The 17,500-nt window shown below is 45.3% G+C and overlaps 1 protein-coding gene across 2 annotated transcripts in view; it reads left to right on the forward strand.

Annotated features, from left to right (window-relative positions):
* MGMT (O-6-methylguanine-DNA methyltransferase) overlaps positions 1–17,500 on the forward strand; it is a 130,700-nt gene that overhangs the window by 90,506 nt on the left and 22,694 nt on the right. Inside the window, exon 3 of one of the 2 annotated variants that reach the window (XM_031059889.1) lies at positions 7,953–8,113. In XM_031059889.1, coding sequence (XP_030915749.1) covers positions 7,953–8,113 — 161 coding nt within the window. The remainder of the gene's footprint in view (positions 1–7,952; positions 8,114–17,500) is intronic. The other variant, XM_031059890.1, reaches the window with a different exon arrangement.

Here is a 17,500-nt window from a genome sequence, read left to right on the forward strand (position 1 = left end):
GCTAACACAGATGGGGTACAAACGTGCAGGATGAAATCTGGAGAGACCAGGAATTAGTCTGGAAAAGCTGTGGGTGGGAAACAGGAGGAAAGCAGCACTGGAATGGGTGAGCAGTGTGGAGGTGGAGCAGGAAATCTTCAGCAGGGCAGTAAGGTCAGACTGAGTCCAGAGATGGTCCAGACCACGTGAGGTCAGCAGGGTGGTGGTGGCCAGCATGGGAAAAGGGCAGAACTTTAAAGGTGGCCTAAGGACTGTGGACAGGAGTGAGGGGGAAAGGAGAATGGCTTCAAACTGCCAAAGGGAAGATGGAATATTGGGGAGAAATTCTTCTGTGAGGATGATCAGGCCCTGGCACGGAGCAGCTGTGGCTGCTCCTGGATCCCTGGCAGTGCCCAAGGCCAGGCTGGACACTGGGGTTGGGAGCACCTGGGACAGGGGAAGGTGTCCCTGTCCATAGCAGGGGTGGAACAAGATTGTGTTTATGTTCCTTCCAGCCCCAAGCAGTCTGGGATTGAGGGAAGGAGGGTGGCATGGAGCAGGCAACGAAGGGCACTGGGAGGCACAGGAGGAGATTGAGGTGGTTGAAGAACCAGAACCTGGTGGTTGTCCTTCCACCTGGCTGTTGCTTTAACAGACATCTTTGTTCCCAATGGGATTGGCTGCTGTGAAAACACAAGAAATGCTCAGGGAAAGGGAGCCAAGCCCGCACACACAGAGCGTTGTTTTCCTTGGATGCGTTTCAGGTGTTCTCGGGAAGTCGCTGCCGTGGTCTCGCAGTGCCACATCCCAGGACAGGATCTTGTTTGAAATCTGTGTCTCCCTGTATAGGATTCCAATCAGAACCGTAATGGTCCAGGGCAGTGAGTAGCATTTAATGACCTTCAGTGCTATCACTTGAGTCTTTTGGGCATTGACATTGATTTTCCTTATCTTGGCATGTGGAGACAGGAGTCTCACTCCATCCTTTGAACTGCTTGCTGGTGCACACCAGGAGCAGGGAATAAGCAGGGAGCAGCTTTGCAGGGATCATGGGCTTGGGCAAGCCCAGTTTGGCCCCCAAATTTAATGTCAATAATTGCAAAAGTCAGGAAAAAAATGACACTATTTGAATATCTTTGTATTTACTCAAGAGGTGTGTTTATTTATTACTTAGCGTATCCATAATTTAATCTGTTCATTATCATGTGATTAATTATAATTTACTTGTAATATTATTTATTTGGAATTTATATTGTGTATATGATGCTCAAATCTCTGTGCAGGTGCTTCTTTCCCAGGGTTAAAGAGAGGATGCAGAATTTCTCACCAGTTAGATCTGTAACAACTTGCATCCTCCAGAACAGATAAAAACAGAATAAGGAAAACATTGCACAGGTTGTATGACAAGGACTAAGTCTGACTCAGCTCTGATTTCTCGTGTTCTTCCCTAAATGCATCAATTTTTTCTTAATAGGTCTTAAAAGGAGCAGTGTCAGGGCTGTTCGACAGGAATTGGGGGTTATTGCTGTTTATTGCTGCTCTCATCCCTTTTTTAATCTCTCCCTCCCATCATAGAGCCACTTCATTTATAAGCAGCTAAATTAAACTATGTCAGGATGTGCTTGGCCATGAATTTTAAACCTAAAAAGGTGCTTTGTTCGTTGGTGCAGTTGTGGGGAAGAAATGCAGCAGAGCCACCCGGCTATTTGAACTCTTTATTTGCCACATTTACAATATTAATAACACTGTTTCCAGAAGTTGTCACATCAAGTAAAAGATCTTCATTCCCGGCTGTCTTTTGGGGCCAAATCGAGACTGGATGCATGCATTTAATAAATTGTAGTCTCAAGTAGTCATTTTGGTAAATAATTAGCTTGGGTGGAAGAATAAGTTAGCATATTGTATGCATCTAATGCTGCAAATGTACACCCAGCAAACTTTGCTATTAATCAACAGTCAAGCACTGTAAGTTGGGTCTCATACATAATGAATTGTCCTGAAACCTCCTGGGCTTCATTGATAGAAAAATAAGAGAAAACACCAGTGTAGTAAGCTTTGGAATAAAATTTAACGAGATTGCTCTGCATCCCGTAATCGGTTTGGAGTCATTAGAGACCAGATAATTCAGCTGCAGTTTTGGGGTGGCTTTAGCCTTCATCTATCAAAGAAAGGCTGCTTAAATGACATTTAGGTGCGGATAAAATACATTTTTAGTTAATTTCACAATGAAGGCTCCAGTAAAAATGTTGACTCACTCTGTGTTGTTGTGGAACAAATAATGCTGCCTCACTATGTCCCATTTCAATGTTAATTTTTGTGTGCTAATCATCCCTGATCCTTCCATTTGAAAGGTAACACAGCAGCTATTTCTCTAAAAGAAAATCAGTTTGGTAAGATAAGCACAGATCTATGTAATTGTAAGAAAAGGACAACCATCCGTTTTCAGATAGTGCATCTTTTTTCTGTTATGAATTCAGGTGTGTGAGAGTTATGTGACAACTTGTGTTCAGTCATTTGCTGATCAAACAAAAAATGCCATTTAAAAACAAATAATTTTAAAATTATTCTGGTCTCTCCTATGTATTTTTTGGCAAGAGTTACCATTCAGGTGCTAGAGGATCAACAGTGACTTCTCCTGCAAAGGTAAAAATTTACTCAGGTTTAGGAGCTCTGTTATTTACTATTTTACATATCTATATAGATATATATCTATATATCTATAGGGATACATATATAAAACTTACATAAATATTAAGAATTATCTATACAAATGACACTCATGGAGCTCTGTACCAACAGTCACCAGGCTTTTCACACCACTGGGGAAGAAAAACACAAACAAAACCGCACCAAAAAAAAAAAGATAAAATTACAAAATTACAAAATTTTAAATTATGAAACATTACAAAAAAATTAAAATTTAAAAATTTAGAATTAATAATGTAATCTGAGTCTCCCCACATTATCAATGGCACTTTGTTGACTCCAGGCTAGGAGGAGTTGCAGTCATTTTTTAGTTGAGGAGTTTTTTCATTTCTGTCTTAAATAAAAAAAAAATCGAAAATTTAAAAATTGAAGTAAATTTGGCTCAGTTTCTAAACTTCTCCTTAGGCAAACCACTGAAAGGTGAGGTGGTTTTCCAGGGATAAAACACTCAGGTGTGTGTGGGTGGCTACAGGCAGTGGAATTGGGATTTTGGATGTTACATTCAACCAATCAATTGTATTTAAAATACACAAATATTTTATAAACAAACATCTATTTTACAAATAAGTTATGGGAGCTGCTAGGACATTCTCCTGGTATTTATTTGTGCTAAGGAAGCTGCCAGCTCCTGGCCTTCCCCCAGGGAATGTGCCAGCAGAGTTGTGTTACATCCCCTTCCTTTCAGCACAGCTCAAGGTCCACCTTGTTTCTCTTAAGTTCCTGGAGGACCGAGGCAAAAAGCAGCTCGGAAATAAATAATGAGCATCCTGCCACTTCAGGACATGGCTTCTCCCAGCATTTCCCTGGTTTCCATCATGGCTCAGCTATTTGGGATGATCCCGAAGCCAATCCGCTGCTTACATGTTTATTTTGGACGTGCCTTAGAAACTTCCAGTTCTTGGCAGTGGCTTTGGAAGGAGCCTGTTAAACTGAAACAGGTGCTGCTGCTTTCCTCCCCTTTTCCAGAAGCAGCTTTTCCTTCCTCTCATGCCATGCAAAGGTGAGGAGGCACGGGAGGGCTGGGATGCAGCTTTGGGAAGGCTCCTCTCAGCGGTGTGGATGCAGGAGCCTGCTGCCTCCCCAGCTTGGGCGGGCTCTGGGAAGGGCTGGAATGGAAAGGAATGGGCAGGATTGCAGGGGGAATGGTGTGGAACAGCTGTGGGGTGTGAAAACCCTGATCCTGGGGTGGATTCCCACGTTGGGGTTGGTCTGGGGCTCTCTTGGACATCACCACCACAGGCTGGAGATGTGCAGCAGCAGGACTGGGTGCCTGGCCTGGACAAAGGCTCTTTGTGAGACACATCCAACTGGGCAAAATACACATTTCTTTCTAGATGTCTTTAGGTAGCTTAAAACGAGCTTTTATTTCTGATGGGGAATTTGTAGCGTAATGAAGCATCCCACTTTAAAGCCATGTTGGTCGTGTGGAGCTGAATATCCATTTACCCCAAATATCCCCAAAAAGTTAGGGCAGACATGTGACAGACATGTGACACTGCTGATGTATTAGAGGGCACCACATTGCTGCAAACAAAAAACTTCTGGTCAAAAAATAAAATAAAATTAAAGTAAAATAATAAAATAAAATAAATTTAAAATGCACAGTAAACCCCAACAGCAGCTATTGGTTGTTGACCAGGTAAAAATACAAAACTCTCCACTTTGAATTTTTTGGGATGGCAGACAGCACCCAGCATAATTCAGGAGTGAAAACAAGTGCAGTGACACACTCTGATGAACATGGAAGTGATTTAAATAATATTAATGTGATTTAAATAAATGTTTCTCAGCCCCACTGCAAAAAAAAAAAGGTACTTTTTAAGCAAAAATAAAAAATATTCTCCAGGGTGAAAACAAAGCAGTCAGATTTCTTACACGTTTTGTTTAGGGTTTGGGGTTTTTTATTTTTCAAGGAACACACATTATTTTCCTGTATAGAAGCAAAATTGCATCTTGTTGATCACAAGTTTAAGACTTAAACTCTCCATAGACAAAACAGTGGAAGGCCACTTTGGCCACCCCCTGTGTGCTGCTGGTGCCTCTGTGATCCTTTCCTTGGGGGTCACCCAGGGCAGGACATCAAGAAAGGCCCTTTTTTCTTCTTCATTCCCAAAGTTCAGGCCCAGGTAGTTCATATGACTCTCAGGTGTGTGTTTTTCTCTAAATTTCAACTTGGTCCTGTCCATCCTGACTCAGAGGAGCTCAAAGATCCGTGCCTGAAGTAGGGAGTTGAGAAACCTTCCAAGAAATCCGACACTGAGCAGGGGGATTTCCTTCCAGGGGGGAATTTCCCATGATGTAACTCCTCTGCTCTTCTTACCAATGTTTTCAGAGCACTTGGACTCTGCTCTTTGAAAGGTACTTAAGGCTTTGAAGCCTGAGAAAATCCTTTAAAAGGCAGCTGGTGCTTTCAGGGGGATATTTAATGCCGAGGTAGTTTGTGGAAGTTGTGCTATGCAAGTTTGGAGAGGGAAAGGGGAGGAGGGAAGGGCAGGGAGGGGAGGAGGGCCAGCAGGAGACACCCATGCATGAGTTATGTGCCTTCTTTTTCTTTATTAAAGCTGTCAAATTCCCAGGAATAGCTGTTGCCATCTCCAGCCAAGCAAAATTAATGTGAAGGTTTTCCTCTCTTTTTTCAACTCCCTGCCAGTTTGAAGCTCTGGCTGTGTGTGCTGGCACGTGGAGTGTGTGTCCTGCAGGAAAAGAGCTCAGTGCATTCCTGGAGAGCAAATTCATTCCTGCCTTGCAGAGCCTTCCCTTTCCTGGCCAAGGTGGGGGTGGCCGTGGAGGTGGCAGGTGTTGGGAAAGCCTCTGGTGTTGAATTGCTGGGAGAATGGCCCCACCAAAAACATCTGGAGATGTTCAGCGGTGGCAGGGCACAGCGATTAAAAGCAGCAATTAAAAAGAAAATTTAAAATAAATTCTCTCCAAACACTCCTGCCAAGGAGCACCTGGAGAAATGAGGAATGTGTGTGTGATGGTTTGGCTTGGAAAGGGACCTCAAATCCCCCCCAGTGCCACCCCTGCCATGGCAGGGACACCTCCCACTGTCCCAGGTGCTCCCAGCCCCAGTGTCCAGCCTGGCCTTGGGCACTGCCAGGGATCCAGGGGCAGCCCCAGCTGCTCTGGGCACCTGTGCCAGGGCTGCCCACCCTGCCAGGGAACAATTCCCAGTTCCCAATCTCCCATCTAGCCCTGCCCTCTGGCACTGGGAGCCATTCCCTGTGTGCTGTCCCTCCATCCTTGTCCCCAGTCCCTCTGCAGCTCTCCTGGAGCCCCTTCAGGCCCTGGAGGTGCTCCCAGAGTCTCCCTGGCTGCTCCCCACTTGTTTTGGGGGTGACTGATGCTGGTTGGGTGCCCTTGGGCTGGTCCTCACAGAGCCCAGAGCTGCTGCTCCCAGAGCCGTGGGGAGTTGGGAGTTTTTCTGTTTTATTGGTGACATTACAGCCCAAATGATTTCCAGACTCCCAAGAATGAGAAACAGGATGATGTGAAAAACATAAGAAGCTTTGAGCACTCTTGGTGCTCCTCTGGATAAATGGAGCAGAAAAGTCTCCCCACTTCTGTGCCAGGTTTCAGAGGAGTTGTTGCTATTATATTCTCTCATTCTTATTTTGTTGCAGTGCTAACAATTCATAGTAAAACGGAGCCACATTCTGCTGTGTTGTACCTGTGTGAAATAATGGATTATCCGTGGTGCTGGGAGCTTGGTTTGAAGTCCATGCCATGGGGATTTGTGCACAAAAGTTTGTGCATGGATTCTCAACCTTTTTCTTTAAGCAGAGATATTATTAATCAGAAAGACAGCATAAAGCAGACACCAGGTTTTAAAAGCAACTTGATCCTACTTCACATACATAAAGGAAAGTCAAAAGCATCAGTTTGATAAATAAATGGAAAGAGAAATAAAATTGCACTTAAATCCTACCAAACTGGATTTGTTTGGCAATTTCAGGTATTATTTTGGGGGATTTGGGGGTTTTTTGGGAATTTTTGTGGATTTTTTGGAAATTGCAGGGATTATTTTGGGAATTATTTTGGGAATTCTGGGAATTTTTTTTTAATTTTGGAAATTATTTTGGGAATTTGGGGGATTTTTTGGGGGAATTTCAGGGATCATTTTGGGCATCTTGGGGGTTATTTTGGGAATTATTTCAGGAATTTTGGGACTTCCAGGGAAAACCAGAAGACTCTGCTCTTGAGGTCTAGCACTGAGGAACTTCTGGCTCTGGCTTTGTTTCCAGCTGGGAGAAAAAGCTGCAAGAATCAGGAAACTTCTGGGGGGTGGTGGTGGTGAGGGTTCTGTATTTGAAAAGGTTGCTGGCAGGGGTTGCTGTTCCATCACCCTGGGTGTTGTTTTCTCCATCATTTCCCATGGATGCACTGTGTGTTTCCTGCTGTCCTCACACAGGTCTCTGTGAGTCCTCTCACCCCACCCCAGCCTTGGGAAGCACCAGGAAGCACCATCACTCCCTTCCCAGCACTGCTGTGCACCCCTGGAAACATCCAGCTTGGAAAACAGAGCTGGATATGTGCAAATCCAGGGGTCCCTTTTTCACTGCTCTCATCCACACCTTGCTCTTCCAGTGGGAAAGAAAAAAGAAAAAGGAGCAAGGGAAGAAGCCCATTTTTGTTTACAGGTGCTTTCTGTGGGCTCGCTTTGCTCCTCAGCCCCTGCAAGCACGAGCTGCCACTGAAAATCAAATGAATTCTCAATTGCTTCCTTCCAATTGAATCAGGGGAGGGAAGCAGAGACCTGCCAGGGCGCTGGAGGAAGGCAGAGCTGCTTCCTTCCCTCCTTCCCCAGGGATGGCCTGGGGACAAGGGACTGCACCCCCAGGGGACACGGAGGAGGAGCCTCACCTCCATCCCTCCTGGAAGCACAAGGATGTGTCACCCACCTGGCCTGGGGGGTGTTCCTGCTCCCTGACATGGCTGTTCCCTCATACCTGGGCTTTCTTACAGGTGTTCACAACACTCTTCTGCGTTTGTAGGGGTGATGAGGGTGAGGTTTTGTTGCTGCTCTGAGGAATGCCTTCTCTTTTCTCTGAGAAGATAAAAAGCCTGGCTCCAGATTCAATGTTGAGAGGTTTTTATTTTGCTGATACAGAGAGTGTGAATACTCGGCTGTATCACAGCATCACAGAGTTGTTTGGCTTGGAAGGGACCTTCAAGCCCGTGTTGTTCCACTCAAGGTGGTTCAGAGCCCTGTCCAGCCTGGTTTTGTCATTGTTACCAGTGTAACCTTGCCTTTCTCTGTGTCTCAGCAGGGCAGAGCCCTCGGTGGCGTGCGAGGTGTGCGAGGGCGCCGAGGAGATGCCGGAGCCCCTGCAGCAGTGCACAGCCTGGCTGCGAGCCTACTTCTGTGAGCCAGCCAGCACAGGCACCCTGCCCGTGCCAGCCTTCCACCACCCCCTGCTCCAGAGAGGTCAGTGCCACCCTGTGACCGTGTGCACAGGGGTCCCAGGATGAGGGAGGAGACGAGGATCTGACTCCATGGTTCAGAAGGCTGATTTATTATTTTATGATATATATTACATTAAAACTATACTGAAAGAATAGAAGAAAGGATTTCATCAGAAGGCTGGCTAAGAATAGAATAACAAAGAATGATAACAAAGGCTTGTGGCTCGGCTCTCTGTCCGAGACAGCTGGACTCTGATTGGCCATGAATTAGAAACAACCACATGAGACCAATCACAGATGCACCTGTTGCATTCCACAGCAGCAGATAATCAATGTTTACATTTTGTTCCTGAGGCCTCTCAGCTTCTCAGGAGGAAAAATCCTAAGGAAAGGATTTTTCATACAAGGTGTCTGTGACACCAACCCCCCTGCCCTCTGCCATCAGCCACTGACCCCCATCTCCCCATCCTTGCTCTATAAAGTGACGTGGTTCAGCTGAAAGGTTGGGCTGTGAGCACACCTGAAGGGCTGTGAGCTGCTCTGTGAGCTGTGGCTCTGTGAGCTGTGGCTCCAGAGAGGTGAGTGCCGCCCTCCCTGCCCTCTGCCATCAGCCAGTGGCTCCCATCTCCCCATCCTTGCCCTGTAAAGTGACATGGTTCAGCTGAAAGGGTTGGATTGGGTTATGAACACACCTGAAGGGCTGTGAGCTGCTCTGTGAGCTGTGGCTACCTAAAGCAGCTTTTGGCCACCAAGAGGGGCCTGAGGCTTTGACATCACTCTCTATAGCTCCCTGACAGGAGGGGACAGCCAGGTCTGGCTCTGCTCCCAGGGAACAAGGGATAGGAAGAGTGGAAATGGCCTCACATGGCATCAGCAGAGATTTAGCTTGGACATTTGGGAGAATTTCTGCCTGGAAAAGTTTGTCCAGCCCTGCCACAGCTGTCCTGGGCAGTGCTGGAGTCCCCATCCCTGGGGGCATGGAAGAGCCTTTGGATGTGGCACCTGGGGACATGGGTGGCCTTGGCAGTGCTGGGGAACTGGAATTCATGGTCTGAGGAGGGTTTTCCAACCTCAGTGATTGGAAAAGTGGATTTGAATTTGTAGAAAACTTTGGTCCATCCCAAGGGCACAACCTTCCTCTTAAACCTCTCAGGGCTGAACCCCAAACCAGCAGCTGAAGGCCAGCAGTGCTTACACCGAGGAATCTCATCCACAAAGCCAAAAAGAATTGAGGAGCCCATTTAGGAAAACAAATGAAAAGGAAAAAAAAGTTTTATTTATATGTTTTTAATGTTTTGTTTGTAAAATTTAATGCTTTATAAGGCACTGAAGAACTTCTAAAAGAGTAAAAATACAGGTATTTGTTAGCAGGAAGCTTCCTGAGGGAAACAATCAGCACCCTTGGATTTGTGAGCAAAGGACGGAAAGTTCTTCAGCATATCCAAGCTCAGGAGCTGTGCAGGGCTGGGACGTGGCTGTGAGCATCACCTGAGGGTCCCTGCAGCCTTGTGAGGGTGGCACTGGGGTGCCACTGCCCACTGTGCTGGGGGGTTTGGGTGTGCCCAGCTGGGCTGCAGGGCAGGGCTCTCATTTCAGCATGTGCACATCCAGGTCTTTTTAATTTATCTCCCTCATTTGCTCCTGGCCTGGCCCAGGTCTGTGTGTTTGTGTTTTATTGGGGGAAGGATCCTACATCATGGAAACATTAATGAGGAATTAATTGGCTCAAATCACAACGATGTGAGAGCATTTCTGTTCTTCTGTCACTTTCTCCTACCAATACTTTCATAAAACTGAGAAAAATTACGTTGGAAGGAATGTGGAAATAGATGTGAAAAATTGGAAGGAACTGGTTTTAAAAGTTATTTAGGAGAAAGGTGATGTAAAAATCAAATTCTGATGGATTGCACTTCAGTTTATCTGCCCATCAGAACTGCAGTCTTTCTAAATTAGGAATTTGGTATTTATTTGCTTTTACACATTTACATTTGAAAGTGCCTGCTCGTTTCTCCAGGCACTGAAAAATGCAGAACAAACATCAGTGAGAGCTGAGGATCCAAAGCCAGAAAGGCTTTTTCTCATCACTGATTTTCTTACATTTCTGCTCAGCACCAGGGCCCCTGAGCAGGCTGGGGCAGTGGAAGGTGTCCCTGCCCATGGCAGGGGTGGCACTGGTTGAGCTTTCAGGTCCCTCCAACCCAAACCAGGCTGGAATTCTGTGTTTCCATGCTCATCAAAACCTTTGGCCCTTTTCCCCCCTTCCCTGTAAATGTGACCACGTACAGTATTGCTCTTTGAGAGAGGATTCAAACTCCATCCTCAAGTGCTTTTGTAATCAGGACTGACTGGTGCATAATTTCTTCCTAATCAGTGCTTACATCAAATTTTATTTTATCTTTCTGCACTGACTTTATCTGGGGACCAGAAGGTTTTGGTTATGCCAAAAAAAACCACATTCAAAAGGTTTCTCTTCTAACAAAAGAAATGTGTAAAGTGCTTTTGGGATGAAACACTTCTCAATTCATGGTCAGTTTTCTGCAGCTGCTTTTGTGCCAGCTCTGAGGACATCATTCCTTGTGGAGAGAAAAATCGTGACAATCAACTCTGATATAACAAAAGCAGAGAGATTTGCAGATTCAGAAAGTAGAAATGATCTGCCTTATATTAAAGAAATTCTATAAAAATCCAGCATCTGCTGTTTCAGTGGCTTCTCCTGTATCTTAAATTTTTCCAAAGTGCCTTTAATTTTCCAAATGACTGTTAAACAGGGGAAATGTGTTTAAAATACAAAATCAACCATTCCTCTTGTAACATAGCATTGGCAAAGGTGGAATCAGTCTTGAGGCAGGCAGGAGAGTCATGGAATCGCAGAACCTAGGGTTGGAAAAGACCTTTAAGATCATCCAGCCCAAGCCTTCCCAGCCCCAGCACCATGCTCACCACCAATCCATGTCCCCAAGTGCCACATCCACGTGGTTTTTGAGTATTTTCAGGGATGGTGACTCCGCCACTGCCCTGGACAGACTGTGCCAGGGCTGGACAGCTTTTCCATGAGGAAATTTTCCCTAATCTTCAATCTAAACCTGCCTGGTGCAGATTGAGGCCATTTCCCCCAGTCCTGTCCCTTGTTCCCTGGGAGCAGAGCCTGACCCCCAGCTGACTCCCTGTCAGGGATTTGTGGAGAGGGAAAAGTTGGGTTTCCCAACACCTCCAGGAATCCTCCCCTTACTGGCTCTCCAGCTTATATGCAGCCAATATATTTATTTTTAAACATAACTGAAAATGTGGCACATAATTTCAACAACCTGTGTCATGGCCAGCATTCAGTGTGGAATTTCACTGAGCCAAAGTCAGCTTCCCCCACTGCTCTGAGTGGGGCATCTCAGACAAACCCCTGCACATTCCTAATGGGAAATGATTAATTGCTCTTAATGGAGCCTGGTCATTAGCTCCCTTTCTGTATAAAGAAGAAAATTGGACTGTTGTTGTTTTGAGGGCTGGGACACAGGGAAGGTGACGCTGATTTGGCCACTCCTGAATTTTCTGTCCTCCCTTTGTGGTGCTGTGGAGTGGGGTGGCTGCAGTGGCACAGGGATGGCACAGGGGTGGCTGTGCTGGGGGTTTCCAATGGCACAGGGTGGCACAGGGATGGCACAGGGGTGGCTGTGCTGGGGGTTTCCAATGGCACAGGGTGGCACAGGGATGGCACAGGGGTGGCTGTGCTGGGGGTTTCCAATGGCACAGGGTGGCACAGGGATGGCACAGGGGTGGCTGTGCTGGGGGTTTCCAATGGCACAGGGTGGCACAGGGATGGCACAGGGGTGGCTGTGCTGGGGGTTTCCAATGGCACAGGGTGGCACAGGGATGGCACAGGGGTGGCTGTGCTGGGGGTTTCCAATGGCACAGGGTGGCACAGGGATGGCACAGGGGTGGCTGTGCTGGGGGTTTCCAATGGCACAGGGTGGCACAGGGATGGCACAGGGGTGGCTGTGCTGGGGGTTTCCAATGGCACAGGGTGGCACAGGGATGGCACAGGGGTGGCTGTGCTGGGGGTTTCCAATGGCACAGGGTGGCACAGGGATGGCACAGGGGTGGCTGTGCTGGGGGTTTCCAATGGCACAGGGTGGCACAGGGATGGCACAGGGGTGGCTGTGCTGGGGGTTTCCAATGGCACAGGGTGGCACAGGGATGGCACAGGGGTGGCTGTGCTGGGGGTTTCCAATGGCACAGGGTGGCACAGGGATGGCACAGGGGTGGCTGTGCTGGGGGTTTCCAATGGCACAGGGTGGCACAGGGATGGCACAGGGCTCACTGTGCTGTGTGTTTGCAGACCAGATGGCTCATTAGAGCACAGGACAGAGGAAATTGGAGACACAGCAGAGTTTTCCTTCGCCCTGTGACGAGCAGCAGCCCCGGGGTTCTGCTCCTTGCCTGTCCTCACTGGATGAGCCCTTTGCATTCCTGAGGGTGCATTCCTCCATCCTCTCCTTGTCCTGAGGGTGCAGACCCGGAGCAAAGCTGAGCTCTTCCCTCAGTCCAGCTCAGTCCTCCTGTTCCTGCCTGAGCTGTGAATTCCTGTGTCAGGCTGGGAAGTCTGGAGGTGGCATTAGGGGCATTGATGGTTTTAAACTGAAGGAGGGTCAGTTTACGTTGGGTTTTGGGCAGGAATTGTTCCCTGGCAGGGTGGGCAGGCCCTGGCACAGGGTGCCCAGAGCAGCTGGGGCTGTCCCTGGATCCCTGGCTGAAGCAGCCTGGGACAGTGGAAGGTGTCAGGAACATGATGGACTCCAAGGTCCCTTCCAGCCCAAAGCATTCCATGATTCTGGCACATTCCAAGGCAAAGGCAGAGCCCAGCTGTGCAGAAGGGCCCAGGAGGAGCAGCTGAGGATGGGGAGCAGGGAGGAGAGCCGTGCAGTGAAATCCCCCGTGCGTGGTGTAGGTTATTCATCCAAGAGGGGATATTGATGAAGCACCTCATGCATAATGGGAGCCTTCAAAGGAGCTGGGAGCAGCTCCATTCTCGCGCCCGGCTGACGTGGGCAGGCCTGTCATCAATAATTACCCTGTGATTTCCTGCTCCTGCAGGCACTGCCACTGCCCAGGGCTGCTGGGAGCACGGGGAAATGCCAGCCCTGGCAGGAGGAACCTGCTCACTTTGTGTCACCCCCATGGAGCTGGAGTCACCCCTGGGCTGTGGGATGTCCCCCCTGGAAGCTGCCATGGAGAAAACCCTGCCATGACACATCCTGAGTGCTCTGCACCCTTCCAGGAACAGCACTAGCACCTCTCTCTTGCTCGTTTTGCACTTTCAAAACTATAAAAAAACTCCCAGCTTGCAGCAAATTAGGAAAGTAAATTTTTCTGTATTTTCTGATTGTGACTCAGCAAAGGCCAGAGTATTTTTTTTTATTCTTTTTCTGGACAGAATATTTAAATCACAAGATTGTGGGGCTGTTAATTTGTCTGCTTCTGAGATGACAAATTCAACATCCCCTGATGCTTACATTTAAAAGGGATTTCAGGGGCTGTGCTGCTCACCCTAATTATGGTATCCTGAGAGTAAATTTTTTCCACATACAATTTATCCATGAACTTTTTCAGTATATAAAAATTCTTTCAATAAGAAAAGCATTTATATTATTAAAATGAATTACAGATCTCTTTTCCTTTAAACTACAGTAAAAAATATTACAAGAATCATGGACTTGGTTGAGATTTTGTCAAGTAGAGCTGGAAGATTTGAATCTTCAGGTGCCAGTTTGTGGATAAACGGTCTGCAACTTTTGTAAATACATATTTTCATGTTTCAGGCATGCACGTGTTCAGGTTCAGTGTATTTAGTCAGTCCTGTGGCGACCTTTGTGCTCAGGTGTCATTAAGTTGAGACTTATGATCAGATTTTGCTTCAAGGAGCTGTCCCTGGGACTTCCTTCATTTTAGATATATTGATGTAGATATAGCTGATATAGATAGATATAGATTAGATATAGATTAGATATAGATATAGATATAGATATAGATATAGATATAGATATAGATATAGATATAGATATAGATATAGATATAGATATAGATATAGATATAGATATAGATATAGATATAGATATAGATATAGATATAGATATAGATATAGATATAGATATAGATATAGATATAGATATAGATATAGATATAGATATAGATATAGATATAGATATAGATATAGAAGAGATAGATTAGATATAGATTATATAGATATAGATTATATAGATATAGATATAGGTAGCTGTAGATATAGATATAGATCTGTAAGATGTAGATACATATTTATGGTTAAAGCATAAGCATCCTTAATAGGAAAAGCAGCAAATGCAGCCAACAGGGAGACCAGGAGTTCCAGCATCAGCTCTTCATGGTTCCCTTATTTCCAGTAAAAATGGAAAATTCAATTTTTCTCTAGGAAAGTGGGAACCCAGCAGGTTGTATCAACTATAGACATGGATAGGTGGGAGATTGGGCAGGAATTGTTCCCTGGGAGGGTGGGGAGGGGCTGGGATGGAATTCCCAGGTTTGCTGTGGCTGCCCTGGATCGCTGGCAGTGCCCAAGGCCAGGTTGGAGCACCCTGGGGCAGGGGAAGGTGTCCCTGTGTGGCACTAAATGAGCTTTGAGATCCCTTCCAACCCAGCTCATGGGATTCTGTATTTATATTTTGCAGTCTTGAGCTGCTCTGTTCACTTGCTGAGAAGGCAGGACTTGCCCTTTCCCAGGCAAACACAAATTGTCATTTTCACCACTGATTTTTGCAGCAATTTGTGAGATTCTCTTAATTTGGTACTAGAGGTTCAATTCATTAAGGGGAAAAAAGGTTGATAAATGTTTCTGATTTTCCCTTTCTCAACCCTGCAGCTTCATCAGACATGCAAATACATTTCTATTTAGGCTTTTAGAAAGTGTTAAATATGAAATAATCTGCTCGGAAACGTTCATACTTCACATATCTGGACATGGCAGATTCAAGTGCAGAGAGCTGACAAGCTTTCCTATTCCTGTCTGCCAACTCAAAATTCAAATTCCAGAGACTGGCATCTTCTTTTATTACCATTTCATGTGAGAGGAGTTTTGATAAGCAGAAAGTCACTGTTTTGTGAGACATTTAATGGATTTTTACAATCCAATACTTTCCTACAATTTTCTGCAAACAGAAATCAATCCTCTCCAACCTTCAAAAATGGAAACAACAAAACCCCAAAATAGCCCAGTTACTTTTATACATCTAATTCTTTTTCCAGCCCAGTTGGCCCATTGCTTTCTATCAACTATATGTATTTAAAAACAAAACTAAACAAAAAAAAATCAATACAAATGCATTCTGAACAGAAATATCTGCAAAATTCCTGACCTAATTCCTGTTGAATTCAGACCAAAATTCCCATAATTTCCAGTGGAAGCCTGTGTGGTTTTAAGTGTACCTTAAATGCTTTTATTGAAGTTCATAGGGTAAATTGTCTGCCAGATGTGGCCCATTTAGGACAATTCAGGCCCTCTTAGGTGCAAATTTCCTTTTTGGCAGCACTGATTGCAGATGTTGATGGGGTTTTGGTGGAGCCTTTCAGGGTGTCCATCACTGCTGTGACCTTGGAAGAGCCTAAGGATGGGGGGAGCAGTGTGTCTGTCCTGCCATGGGGAAAGCAATGAAAGGATAATTTATTTTAAAAAATGAATTTTAATTTATTTATTTTAAAATTTAACTTTTAAAAAAATAATCGTATTTCCAGGAGGACAATCCTTTCTTGCCAGTGTTCTTAACATTATTACAGGTAGGCCATAATTAGAATGAAGGAGCATTTTATAAATAGGGTTTTTTTAGGTAAAAGTAGGTTGAAGGTCCACAGCCAGTGCTCACCTGTGCAATGGCAATATTTTCACTTGTTCTCAGAGAATTTGAGGATATTCAATATTCAAGACTCTGAAACAGCTGCAGAGGTGTGTGGATCTTACTATTCCAAATTTTTGGAATATTATCAAATCTTACCAAATTATTCCAAACTCCTGTTTAGAAAGAAAGGGTTTGTGTTTTGGTGATGGGAGACTGGGAAGGAATTCCTGGCTGGGAGGGTGGGCAGGGGCTGGGATGGAATTCCCAGAGCAGCTGGGGCTGCCCCTGGATCCCTGGAAAGGTCCAAGGCCAGGTTGGAGCACCTGGGACAGTGGGAGGTGTCCCTGCCATGGCAGGGGTGGCACTGGGTGGGCTTTGAGGTCCCTTCCAACCCAAACCATTCCAGGATTCCATGATAAATATTTGCACAGAACTGCAGTTGGACCAAAATCAGGGCAGCTTCACTCTAAAATCAGCAGCTTTAAAAAGCCACCTGCGTGTGAGGCTTCTTTATAAAGTGAATTTGCTCAAAATCACATCCCTTTTCTCCCCATGAAAGAAGAGGAATCAGTTGACCCCGATCTAAGAAACATTTTGACCAACCCGGTAACTTTTGACATTGCTGCTTGTAGATGAGATTTAGATTAAAAGGTAAGAATTGAAGGTGGAAAAACCCCACCAGTGTAGGAAAATGACTTTTTTATCCAGAGTCGTGTGCTCATCTTCACCCAGAGCCCCAGACCTCAGCACCTGCTCTCATTGCAGACCTGTGAGGAATAAGTTTAATTTAATTCATTTTTCCTTTGATTTGTTGGCTGGCTTGCCACACATGCAGCCCCACGTAACCTTTGCACCCCTCCTTAATAAAAACCCATGCAATCAAGATAAAAGGAAAGGGTTTTATAAATACAGCCTCCCACACCCGTTTTATTAATGAACTTTCAGGCAAGTTTACTTAAAACCCCATATTGATAGGAAATACCATCAATACTCATATGCATTTAACCTGTTTGGTGTTTCAGAGGTAATGTGCTTAATGGGACTGTTACTATGGTGAGCACCTTGTTTCTAAGTAATATTGTTAATTTTTTTTCAGGAAATGACAATATAGTGACATTTCTGACAGCCTTTTTATTAGGGGCACATAAATAAATTCATCTGAGGGAAAAATTTTTATCATAAAGGTATTTTTCTGCTTCTTGACCTAAGGATGGCCCTTTCTGACCCGTTTTCAAGATGTTTTGCCACATCTCCTGACCAGTTTATTTGCTGGCCATTTTATTCTGGGGGAAGCAAGGTCTCACTTAACTGGAAAAACACACTTCTCACTATAAATTTGCATCCCACACTCCTCTCAGAATAAAATATGCAAGAACAACATAAATGGCATACTCCTTTTTTTCTTTCTTTCTTTTTTCCCCATGAATTGGGCCTTTGATGTTCAAGAGGAGCAAGTATTAAAGGACATCCCTAGAAGGCTGTAGAAATTGTCCCTATTTATGACAAATGTAAAATAGTACAAATCTAGCTGAATGTGATGGTGTCATTAGTTT

Source organism: Geospiza fortis, unplaced genomic scaffold, assembly GCF_000277835.1.
Source record: "Geospiza fortis unplaced genomic scaffold, GeoFor_1.0 scaffold452, whole genome shotgun sequence".
Taxonomy (NCBI): Eukaryota; Metazoa; Chordata; class Aves; order Passeriformes; family Thraupidae; genus Geospiza; species Geospiza fortis.